Source organism: Passer domesticus, chromosome 8, assembly GCF_036417665.1.
Source record: "Passer domesticus isolate bPasDom1 chromosome 8, bPasDom1.hap1, whole genome shotgun sequence".
Classification (NCBI taxonomy): Eukaryota; Metazoa; Chordata; class Aves; order Passeriformes; family Passeridae; genus Passer; species Passer domesticus.
The window spans coordinates 48,689,855-48,702,063 of NC_087481.1; the positions used below are offsets into that span (position 1 = coordinate 48,689,855).

General features: G+C 45.1%; 1 protein-coding gene across 6 annotated transcripts in view; it reads left to right on the plus strand.

Annotated features, from left to right (window-relative positions):
* Positions 1-3,015, plus strand: part of ADD3 (adducin 3) — a 91,822-nt gene extending 88,807 nt beyond the window's left edge. For all 6 annotated transcript variants that reach the window (XM_064431256.1, XM_064431260.1, XM_064431259.1 and 3 more), the window contains one exon: positions 635-3,015. In XM_064431256.1, the coding sequence (XP_064287326.1) occupies positions 635-927 (293 nt within the window). In that variant the 3' untranslated portion in view covers positions 928-3,015. The remainder of the gene's footprint in view (positions 1-634) is intronic.
* Positions 3,016-12,209: the final 9,194 nt, after the last annotated feature.

Here is a 12,209-nt window from a genome sequence, read left to right on the forward strand (position 1 = left end):
TTGCATGAAGTCAACTGAGTCAAAAGGAGCCCTCTTTTGCAAAGTTTGGGTGGTACTCTGTCCAGAAAACTATTTCCCCCCCACTTTTTCTAATACAACATTCTCACAAACAGAAGACAACTCAGGGCTTGCTGAAACTTAGATATTAACCAGGTGGAGCATATAGATACTAAATTTGATTTTACTGAAAATGTTAAGAATGGTTCTTTTGCCTAAGACTTTTCCAGAAGTCTAAGTAGGCATTTTAAAATGCAAGTTCTCCAGTGCCTTCTGTATGGAATGGCTGTGTTTTCATAAATCAGTCTCCTGCAGTAAAATGTAATTCTGACTATGCTTGAGGGTGTGTATGCTGTGTAGACTATATTTGTACATACTCTATACAGCTTGAGCTGTGTGTGCACCTGGCAGAGATAAGGTTACATTTTTCAGCCCATTTTCCCTTAATGACATTTTGACTGTGTTGTCTGCTTACAGCAACTAAGACTGTGGATAAACGGGAAAAAAAACCACATCTAAGCAAAATTTGGATTTCATTTTTTGGATCACAGTCCAGACTCGCAGGCTTTGTCTCAATACTGGGGGTTTTTTGCATGAAAGTGTACATAAATAATTGCAAAATCGTTTGCTCTTTCAGAAAACCATGAGGATTTCTACACCCAGAATGCCAACCTAATATCGGTGGAGATGCCAGTTGTGGTGGTGAACGGGAAGGAGGATGCACACGACGTGGAGGAAGATCTCACCAGGAGGGTCAGTCAGTTGAGTACTGTGGACAGCGTAGAGATTACCATCAAAGGCTCTGAAAAGATAGAAGAGGCTCTGTCCCCTGAGGGGTCGCCTTCCAAATCCCCTTCAAAGAAAAAGAAGAAATTCCGCACTCCATCCTTCCTGAAAAAGAGTAAAAAGAAGGAGAAGGTGGAAGCGTAAGTGCAGTTCTGTTGTGAGGAGACATTGCACATTTTAAATCTTTAAGTTGACCATTAACAGCGTAGTGTTAGGGGTGTGCAGTAACTGGACTTTTAACCTAAACAAGTAGAAACTGGAAGAGGTTTTGCTTTAAAGAAACCAAACAAAGAGACAAACAAAAAAAACCCTTTCATGTTAATTGCAAATTAATTAATCTCTCACTTAGCTGTGTCCAAAATTGCTATGAGGGTTGGAAACATTGATTAGTTTCATGTAGAACTACACTGGCAGGTGCTCAATTACCATCATAGCAAGGTCAAATACCATCACAGTATGCAGCAGCAAGTTCTGCTCGGAGTATTTTGCAGACCTGAAAATTTTCAGTACAGTTAAAGTCTTTATTAAAGTTACTGTTGAGTGATCATATGACTTTTTAAAACTGCTGTCTCATTTGGAAACCAGATCATACATTTTTGTATTGTGGTTTTTGACCATATATTTTATGTTTCTGTACCCCTATTTGAGTGGGTACATGTTAACAGCACACCTTTACATCTTTTTTAAGATTAGCTCATATAGAAATAATATACACTGGCACATAATACTAGGGGAAAAACTGTGTAAGAGAAAGTTTATTTGGAATTATACAAAATGTCTAAAGAATTCCATTATTCAATAACTTTTTTGCCAAATATTTCATTTTAGTGAAATATAATTTTTGAAGACTTCTTTTTTATTCTATCAGTTGGGGCGGGGGAAACCCTTATTTTTCAAGAAGGGGGATTTTATACACTTAACATTGATAATTTAGTTTAACTGACAAAACAAAAAGAAGATTTTATATGTTCAAATGTTTGTATACCATTCAGTATAAAGGTATTATAAGCATGTGAACCAAGCATTAATAGTTAGAGTGTATTTAAGAATGCTTGGTTTAGAGTATACTTAAATATAATTCAGGAATCCAGGGACTTCAAAATCAAAGGGTAAAAGCATATAAAATTGAACTGGATTCATGTTTAAAAATTATTTGTGGGTTGTTCTTTTTTTCTCTCATGGTATTGCTAATGAATGAAGAAAAATAATCTCTTAACATAACCAAATGAAGGAAACAAAAATGTTAAAAGGGAAAGTGAAATAGTAGGGAAATAGGAGGAGACAAAGAAAGTAAAAGTTCGGTGATTATTTTTTTTAAATATATGATACGGATTGCGAAATATTTTTATTAAATCAGCAGAGTGACATTTCCATATTAGATGTTTTAAATAATTTGTATGGATTCATGCAGAGTGCAACACTTTGGGTTTTTTCTTCAGTTTTGTTCAAATTGTAAAAGGGTCTTGTGAATCTGTGTTGTCCTTTGGATGAACCCAGAGCAAATCAGAGCCTAGTGCCATGGGTAAGGGTGGTACTGCCACTTACTCATTTTTACTTGTGTTGTCATTTTAGTACTTTTACTGTATTGTAAATACAAACTAAACATAGAAATTAACATAGGGGTTTCTTCGCTGTGTCAAATGTCTGTAAATCAGTCATCGCAATAGGAAGTACATCTTTTAAGATCCATGTGATTCCCAAATTACCGGTTGAAATATTATACAATATATAATTGTTAAATATGGCTGGAGAGTGGTTTGGCATGCAAAAATGTTGATTATAGCATGTTTGGGGGCTGGTTAGCTTTGACCGTGTAAGTGTGATAATGCAATGTTGGAATGGATCCTGGAAACAATTTTCTAGCTGTCACTAAATACTGGAATCAGTGTTTTTAATCATAGTGGAAACTTTCAGTTGCTTACTTTGTTTTTTTATGTTCTACATTATTTGTGTTGTATTACAACATATGTAGAAACAGTAACCTGTGAACTACGCTTTTCATAACTTTTTTAAAAATATATCTAAATGAATGCAATGTGCATAAATATTTTTTAAAATGCAACCGTGAACTATTTGCACCTTTTGCTAATGCCTCTATTTACTTGCTTTGGCATAAAGAATGAGCCAGCCAACTCTTGTGTCCTGTGGAAAATATATAAATGTTATCTGAAATTGCTCATAGATGTAATGCTAATTAATGTTAAATCACAAATAAACAGTATTTTAAATAGATGGATTTCATATAGCAGCCTTTTGTTTATGCACTTACATCACTTGCTTGTGGAGAAGATGCTTTGATTTTGCACGTTGCTTCTCAAGAATTTATTCTGGAGAGGACTTATTGCTTGTGCTTATCCTGAGAGCTCTGCAAGAAAATAACCTGATCTTGCTGTTGAGCAGCTTTTGTCTCTGTCACAGGTGCTGGAGAGGAAAGAGGACAGGCCTGTGGTAAAAGGCAGGGCACTGCCAGGCAGTTGTTCTGAGCCCAGGGGAGTCTGTGCTTGCCCAGCCTGGGCTGCCTCCTGCTCTGCAGCACCATGGCATCACAGGTGACATGAGGGACTGGGGTGGTTTTAGAGTACATACAGAGCAAGGAAATAGCTCAAAGAAATTACCCTTTTAAAAATTACTACTAATAAAACAAAGGTTTTCTTATAGAAAAAGCTTAATGCAAAGTTATTTGAAGATATCTGTGTCACGCCCTGCCAACATACGGTGTGTGTCAGAGCTTGTGAAGCTACAGAAGTTGCAGTGTTTTGTTTTTGTAGCTGTATCAACTCTGTGGAATATCTTTTGTAGCTGTATCACTCTCGGAAATGTCTTTAAGGACTGCACAAATGTTTTATTTCCTTGGCCTTCCACAAATCAGCCTTTTGTTTCTGTCAATAAGAAAGTCAAAATTCAGTCCTCTGAGTCTGGTGACAGTTTGATGAACTCAGTCCCCATGTGGTAGGATAATTTTGGTTTAGCATTTTAAATAAATCTTGACCAAGATTTTAGTATTTTTCTGACCATAATTTGTCTCCAAAAGCATCTACAGGCTTTTTAATGCTGCACTAATGTGAAAGTAGACACTGTACCATTACAGAGGAGCATCCACTGTAAGGCCAAGGGCATATATAATTTACTTCTTTAGGTTCCTTTTATTCCCAAGAGTCTACAAACCACATCAGACCCTTCATTTTTACTTAAATCTTACTCTTTCACGGTGTTACTTGAAGGATCTGAGATTCTGCAAGCTGAAGAATGAAAATAAAGTAGATGTTTGTAACAGGCATAATAAATATTGAAACTTAAGTTTTGGGAAGTAGGAGCCCTTGGAGAGATGAGCTTCAAAATGGATCATTAATATGATAGGAAATAATTATTGTCATTAGGCTGCTTAACCCAAGAGAGAGCAATACATAGAAGCAGTGTTTACTGTGAATTGCATGCAAGCTACCACACAAGAACATTAAAAAGGATTTATAAAGCTGTACATCCAGGTGATTGCCTGTTGTTGTCTTTTACAGACTTCCACCTGTTCTGGAGATAAGTGTTACATAGCAAAGCAGATTTTGCAGAATCTGCAGAATGAGGTGTATCAGGCTTTAGATGCCACAATGAGACAGAATAATGTCATGGTTAGGGCTGTAATGGGCCATTTTGACTCATATTTTCCTGCCTTGCCAGTCGAGTCCATTACACACTGTTGAGCACGTGGCATAAATTGCTGTCATTTCTGGGGCAAGTAGTTGAGGATTTTCTATTTTCTACATATCTAGCTTGCAAAACTGTTGAGTTTTCACTATTTGAGCCCATGGAAACTTCTCAAACAGGATGTACTGCAGTGTATCCAAGCACAGTGAGAAAGGGCCCTGGTGTCCCATGCTGTGCACGTGGATCTGATGGAAACTTCTGACATGAGCGCCAATGTTCTCTCTCTTCCTTTCTGCAGACTGGCAGGGAAACACATCCCCTCACCCCTGGGGCTGCTGCGTGGGTTGGTGTTTGTCCTTTCAAAGACCCGGGGTGTTTCCAGAGGTGCAGGGCTCTGAAAGGCACTGAGCAGGAGCTGCCTGGCCGTGTGTGTGTGGGCAGCTGGAGCGGGGCCAGCCTGGCCGTGGGCGTTGCCGCGGGCACGGCAGCGTGCTGGGAGCACCAGGACAGCATTCAGGGCACTGCTGGCATGCTGGCTGCCACACAGCCTGCAGGAACTGCTCTGCAGCTTGGCCAAACTTGCACACTCTTGGGGGAATAGTAGAAAGCCCATCCTCAATATAAACATCACTCAGCCCTTCACCACAGTTTCTAATCTGGGTTTCGAAGCCAGCAGTAATTTAGGTTTCCAGGAGAAAGGATTGACAGAATACACTATGAAAAAAACGTGTATTTTTGTACAGCCTTGTCCTTTGGAAGTGTTGGGGTACAATAGCTGTACTTTTCACATGTGCCAGCAGTACATGAAACACACCCAGGCAGTTTTCACATGGAGCAACACACAGTGTGGACAGCTTCCGTCCAGTTTGATCAACTTAAACGCAAACAAAACAAAGTCTGATGATGGGAACTGGAGGTTGAACAAGAGTTCACACTCTGAAACTGTGGTTGAGTGTTCCGAAGTCAAACAGAGCCTCTGGGAGGTGAGAATTCAGGCGGCCTTTAGGTGGCATCAGACCCTCGCGTTTGCTGCCTTTGTTCCCCGCAGCCTCAAAGCCACCAACAAAGCGCTTTCAAAGAAGGTATTTTTGGTGGAGATTTTGTGGGCTTTATTCCAGTTCCAGTGCAGAGAGATGAAAGCAGACATCTGGCTGCCGGACTCATTTTCTATATTGATTCATTTCAAAATCCAGCAATGGAGCAGGCTTTGTCAGGGAGGCAAGACTCCTCCTCTCCCCTCCATCCTTTTGCAGCAAGCTAAGAATGTTGGTGAAGCTTTTTTTAACTTTTTCACTCGCTCCACTAAGCAGAATAATATCTGTTTGTTCAATATTTTATCTCTACCAACCCTACCTACAGGCCAGAGACTTCTCAGTGGTTCTGGATGGTGGGGCAGAAGTCACAGGAGATCCCAGTAGAAGACCACTGGTGCCAGAGGTTCCCACACCCTTCTCTCTCACCTGCTTCCACATGATGAATTCCAGGTGCATTTCCTTTCACATTTGCAGCGGTAGCTCGATACAACTGTGTGTCCCTGGAGCTTTTGCAAATTTTTAATTTGCAAATGTTATTTGTCAAAACAAAACTTGTGCCCTGGCTTATCAGGGTGGTGAGTAGTTGAACTCTGTAAGGAGCAAGTGAAATTCTCTGGGGTGGTGACGTGGTCCCGGGCATGGTCCTGACCGCTCCCAGCCCTGGCTGACATTGCCAGCTGGGTTTGACCTTCGGCATGTCAGCTGCTGGCTGCTCTCTGACCTCCCAGGCACAGCACTCATCCCTCTCCTCCCAAAGGTACAGAAAGTTCAAACACGGACTGAAGTGAGGTGCTTAACTTAATGGCCTGGCTTTTCTCGAAAGGCTGAGCACTTAGCCATGCCAGGGAGAGCTGCAGAAGACCAAGTTGTTTAGTCCTCAGTTTGGTGCAGTGAGAGCCAAATAATCCCTGACATGCAGGGGAAATGTAGCCCCCAACATCAGCATTTTGAGTAGCTGTGCTTGAGGACCTTGCAGGGCCTGAATTTCTCAGTGAACATCCTGTCACCCTTCCCTCTCCTCCATGCCCCCAATGGGATGGAAGAGGAAAGGTTGCTGCAGATGGCTGAATTTCTGTGTCCAGGGTGTTGAGAGCAACTGACTGACCCCAAATAAACCTGCCATGTTGGGGGTCTCTGAGTGTTAATGGCAGTGTGGGGACCCGCTGAGCTTGTCTCTAAGCTGGTGTTTGGCACAGTGGCACTAAAGCCTGGGGACACTTCAGGTCCCTGCACCAGTGGCCATGTGGGGCAGACGTGTACCCAGACAGGTGCTGAGCTGGGGCCTCAGAGGTGCTCCAGAGGAGCAAAGCCACCTCACCTCCTGAATTGTACTTTTGCTGGGTGCCAAAAAGAACCTACAGAAAACTCTGAACACACTGCAGCAGCAGCAGTTTACACAGTGCTTTGCCCTTGGATGTTGGACACTTTCAGCCCCAATCCTTCTTTAAGTGGATGGACAAGACAGAGGCTGGCTATTAAATCCACTCAGCAGAATGGGAATGTGGGACAATAATTCCCTTTCCCAAACAGGAACTACCAATTTCTTATTCCAGTGAGTATAAGCATCCTCCCCTTTCTAGCAGGCAGAGGTACAGTGTTTTCAATACTTATTCTTTCCATCTGGCTAGACAGCTCTCTCAAACACCAATACCTATAATTACATATATTATGTATATTTGTATATACATATTACACATGTTAATTATATCTACAGAGGCATTAAAACATTTACCCTGCTTGACTTCAGTTTTATTTTAAAGTTGGCAGCATCCAACCAACATTAGGAATATGCTGCATAAATAAGTAGAGTTTATTTAGATTTATTCAACAGTGTTTACAACTAATAAGTAACCACATCCATTTAAGTCCTGATCTCCTGGCTGGCATGTCACCTACATGTGATCATTCACCTTCAGCTGGAGCAGCTGGTTCTTCCTGGATTTATTTAATGGAGCTAACTTCACAAATGACCTGGAAGAGGCACATTGGGCAGAATTTGCTCTGCCACTGTCAGTCTAATGGGAGAATATTTGGGCATTGCAGTAGTTTTCTTATAAACAGATATTTTGGGCTCTTACTCCACTTGGCTTGGTTTCTGCCTTTCCAGTTCCAGTATGGGCAGTTCCCATAAGCAGAGAAGCTCTGGCAAGCAGGAAGCATTCCCCAGTGTCAGCCTATGCCCAGCATATAGATTAAATAGCTTTTGGTGCACAAAGCCAGACAGGCTCTTTGAGCAACACAGGAGCATGTGTGCAAGTGCCACTTTTGGCAGCTGCCTTTAATTGGATAGATGCAGTTATGAATTGATTTTAGGATTTTGGGATTTAGACAATGCAATTCCTCTAGTCATAAAGAAATGACAGCACCTCTTAGCGCCTGTGTTAATCAAAATGCTGTGTCCAGGTGCTGGGATGGCTATTTCCATGGTCCAGCTCCAGTGGTGGGAAGGATGCTCCTCCCTGCCAGCCAGTGGCTGTTGGATGCCCTGTGCTGCACTTTGGGCAGCAGGGATAGTGACAAGTTACTGATGGCTCCCTTCATCCCTTTACTCCCCTGTTGGTTTAGTGTCCATTTCCTGTCTCTGTGAGTTACCTTGCCAATCTCCTTAATGCCATGTGCCACCCCAGTTCATCCAGCTGTGGCTGTCAGAGAGCATTTAACATGGCAAGGGAGAATGGGAGTGTGACTGAGCTTGTCTAGACATCACTAAGGCAGAGAGGTGAAAGGCTCCTCGGGTGGTAACGTAGTGAACAGGAGCTGCTCCAACAGCTCTGCCAAACCTCTGCCCGTTCCTGCCTCCAGCCCAGCACTTGGGAACACCACCAGAGTGTGATTTGCCACCAGCCGTGGCTCAGCCCTACTGTCCTGGCAGACAAGACAAAAGCCACTAGAAGTGAGGGTGTGCAGTAATTTACCAGCAGCTCCCGGAGAGCGGATGAGCAGGAGTGTGTTTGCTGTTGCATCACCTGCTCCCAAACATGCTTGGGAGCATTGCTGCACAGGAACAGGACCTACCCCCAAACCTACCCACTGATGGGTGCTCCCAACCACCCCAGGCAGAAACATGCACTGTGGGCGCTGTGCACCCCTTTGCCACTGCCCACACAGAGACTTTGCTGTGGCGGAGCTTTGGAGGAAGCCAGGAAACATCCCATGCCTGCCTGCCAAGGATGCAGCTCTGCAATGGCAGTGGAGCCACATTCTGACCCCCCAGCTGAGCACTTGGCCAGGGCTCTCCAGCCAGCCCATCCAGCTGTGCTGGGAGCTGACAGACACAGACTCCTCTTCCATCTCTTGGTGGGATAAAAACCACCCACCCTATTGTTCACAGCCATCCTCTCAAAGTTTATAAATAAACCCCATTTCCCTGCTGTCTTTGTGCTTTCCCATTTTGACGCACCCTTGATTTCCTCCTGTTCCAGAGGACTTCAAACAAACAGCTCCTGTTTCTGTTGTTGGTTTGCTTCCTCCCAGCCCGTGTCGGGGCAGGCGCCGGTGGCAGTGCCTGTGCCTGGGCGCACGTCGGGTGCCAGGTGCCAGGATGCCGAGTGCAGGGACAGGGTTATCTGCCAGTTTCCCATAAATTACCCCATGCTGAAGGTGTGGGTGTTAATGTGCAACTTGGTGACAAAGCAGCTGGTTTTATTGCATGTGCAGTGTGTTAGCGATGGCAGGAGGATGCTGAGAAGTCTGGGGATGGGATATGGGAGCCTGGTGCTGTCCCAAACAAGTCTTCCATCCACAGCGTGAGGCAGAGCAGTCAGGCTCCTTCAAATCCAAGCATGGGTTGGATTTGAAGTGGGTGATCCACAGGATTCACCGCTGCCCAGACAGCATCACACCTCCACTATCCCAAAAATACTGGAGTGTTGAACATGAGTTGATTCCCCAATTAATTTTAAGGGTGATACTTAATTTCTAGGCATTTGAAAGCTCACTTCCTGCTGGCAATTTGCTACCCTTTAACAGCAGTTCTGGTTACCAGCATCTTTTGGGTAAATATTTAAGGAACACTAAAATCCACCCATGGTCTATATAACTGCCCTTCTCTCTGTATCAATATTGGGGATTGCTCATGTAATGCATGGCTGTATTAGATGTGGTCATAAATGGAGGTCTGTGCCCTGGCCAATACAAGGAAGGGCGTGTTTTGCTTTTCCAGCAGTTGCATTGCAAGGGCAGGCTAATTTTTAACTCTCTCCTAATATTCACACCATCTGGGTGAAATCTTTGTCCACTGGCTGGAGCCTGGGGTACAAGCAGAGCTGGAGAGGGCAGGGATGCTCTGAGCATCATGGTGCTGCAGGGTGAGATCTGGGTATGAATGAAGGTTCCCTTTTTGTTCCTTTTGACTACTTCTGCTGAAACCAATCTCCTGAGAAACACTGAGGGCTAGCAGAGGTGTTATGACAGCCCTTCTGCCTCCTAAGTTAAAAAAACCTCTTGGGTTTTCATATCCAGCTGGGTCATTGCCAAGCAGGAGTGAAGTTGCCATCTCCCCTAACTTACCCACTAAGGTTAAAAAAGAGCAGAGAGAGAAGTCTTAAAATATCTTGATACCTGAAAATCAGGAAGAAGGAAAAGCAAAGGCAGGAGAAGGGATGTGCTGAGCTGTAACAACACGTGGGCAGCCCCTGTGCTGGCACAGCCCTGGTGACGTTGTGGGCACTCATGACTTCACCCCAGCTCGCCGCGGTGCAAGCGGGTGTCTCCAGTTGTTTGACATTTCCCCTCCTCCTCCCCAAGGCCGAGACGTCTGTCTCTCCATATCCCGCCCATGTCTGGAGCCACCAGCTCCAAAGGGGAGCAGAATCAGACGGCGGAGTTTCCCCGCTCCGCTGCCTTTGTGTGCAAACCGGGTTTATCTGTATTGTTTGACCAGCGCCAGCAAATTACACCCTGCCTAATGCGTCGTTAGGGAGAGGCAATTAAACACCAACCCAACGAGTATTGCGGCCAGCGTGACTGGGGAGAAACAGCTGCAATCTGCATGGCAGCTGGGAGAGACGGGTGGAAAACATGAACCTCTTTATTTGTGCCTTTGCTCTACCCTCTGCCGTGTCTGGCTGCCCGGCCGGGTGAAACCTGCGCGGGGCAGGGATTATGCCTGGATCCAGGGAGTTTTCTCTGGTTTGACTTCAGCCCGAGTGGTGCCCGTCCTGTGTGGTGCTGGGTCAGGTCACCAGAGGTCACAGGACTTTGCTTTTGCCCTGCAGAGCATTCCTCCTTGCAGCCCCGTGGGCAGTTCTTGCAGGCACATCCTGTACATCCCTCTAGGATTTAGTGCTCCAGCTCAGTTTCCCATCAAATCAACCCTGAATTTCTATGGCAGCTTCTTCAGTGCCCTTGCACCCAAACTCCTGGCACTGAGCTTGTGTCAGTGCCACCCCACCACAGCCTCCTGTGCTGTCCCCAGATGAGATTTTCCGTCCCCTTCCTGTTTCACCTGCCATGATCAACAGCACATTCACATCTCTATCCCTCAGCCTCCAGTGCTGAATCACCCCAAGTGTTTTGCAGACCACGAATCCTGTTGCTAATCGTGGACACCCTAATGAATCATTTTTTCTCCCCAGATGCTCTAGGGGAGGGAGCCGTTTTGCTGTGGCCTGGAGTGTTTCCTCGGTGTTATACAAATAAACAGGGGTAGGTTTGAACCAGCATCTCTGGAATCAACTTCCTGCAGGTGCTGAGAGAATTTCTGGGTAGATTTAGAGGGCTGCCTTTGCAAACAGCATTTTTAAGAATCACTGAAGTGATGTTCGAGGTGAAGTGCTCTGGCACCTGGAGCAGGCAATGAGAAAATCATCGCTGGAGTCTCGTGAGAGCCAAGGATTTAAGCTGGCTGTGTGGACCAAGTCATCTGCCACCAAGTTCAGCCGTCTGAAATGCAGAGCAGATAATTTGTGCTGCTTGCTGCTGTCTGAGAGCCAACAGTCCCAGGTTTATAGAGGGTTTTGAGCCCTAAACAAAGGGTGCACAGGGGGTTCCCAGGAAGGGGAATACCCATGGCAGGGCAGCACATCAGTAACAGAGAACAACCATGTTCCTGCCAAAGCCATTGCCCACAATCAGCTGCTGATTTAAGCAAGGGTATTTGCCAGGTTGGCCCTATCAGGAACCCACAGTCACTCTTTCCTGCCCTGCACATTGGTTTGGGGCATTTTATGTGGTTTTATTCTGCAAGTTGTTTGCTCTTTGGGGGATCCTACAGAATCTGAGTCCCGGGGGAAACAACAGTCACAGGGAAGGGCACAGGGCTAAAAGTGCAATGAACGGGTCACACTGATTAATGTCTTTACAACCAGAGATTTTTCTAGGCCAGGCAGTGCAAGAGATCAAATCTCTTCTTCAGACAGGTATCTGACAGCACAGTGAGAGTCATCATCAGTGGAATCAGAGCAGGTGAGGATTAGGAAATGGATTTCTAAGTGAGCAACACACTGGCTGAGGGGAGCAGAAGGGCTGGGGTGTCACCCCCACTCAGCAGAGCTGGAAGCTGCACAAAAGGAGAGTCAGGACCAGCAGCAGAGGGTTTTGCTGTGACATGACTGCCATAAGATGTGGGATCTCAGTCCATTGGATCCTGTGGGATTGCTGTGGGCAGCAAACCAGAGGCTGGGATGCTGAGATTTGCCCCTGGTGCAATGATCAACCACGGCCAGGGTGAGGACTGAGGATGCCAGGCAGGATCAGCCTGGGAGGATGCACAATCCTCCTCCTTAGTTACAATGACAGGGGGCAGAGGAAGAT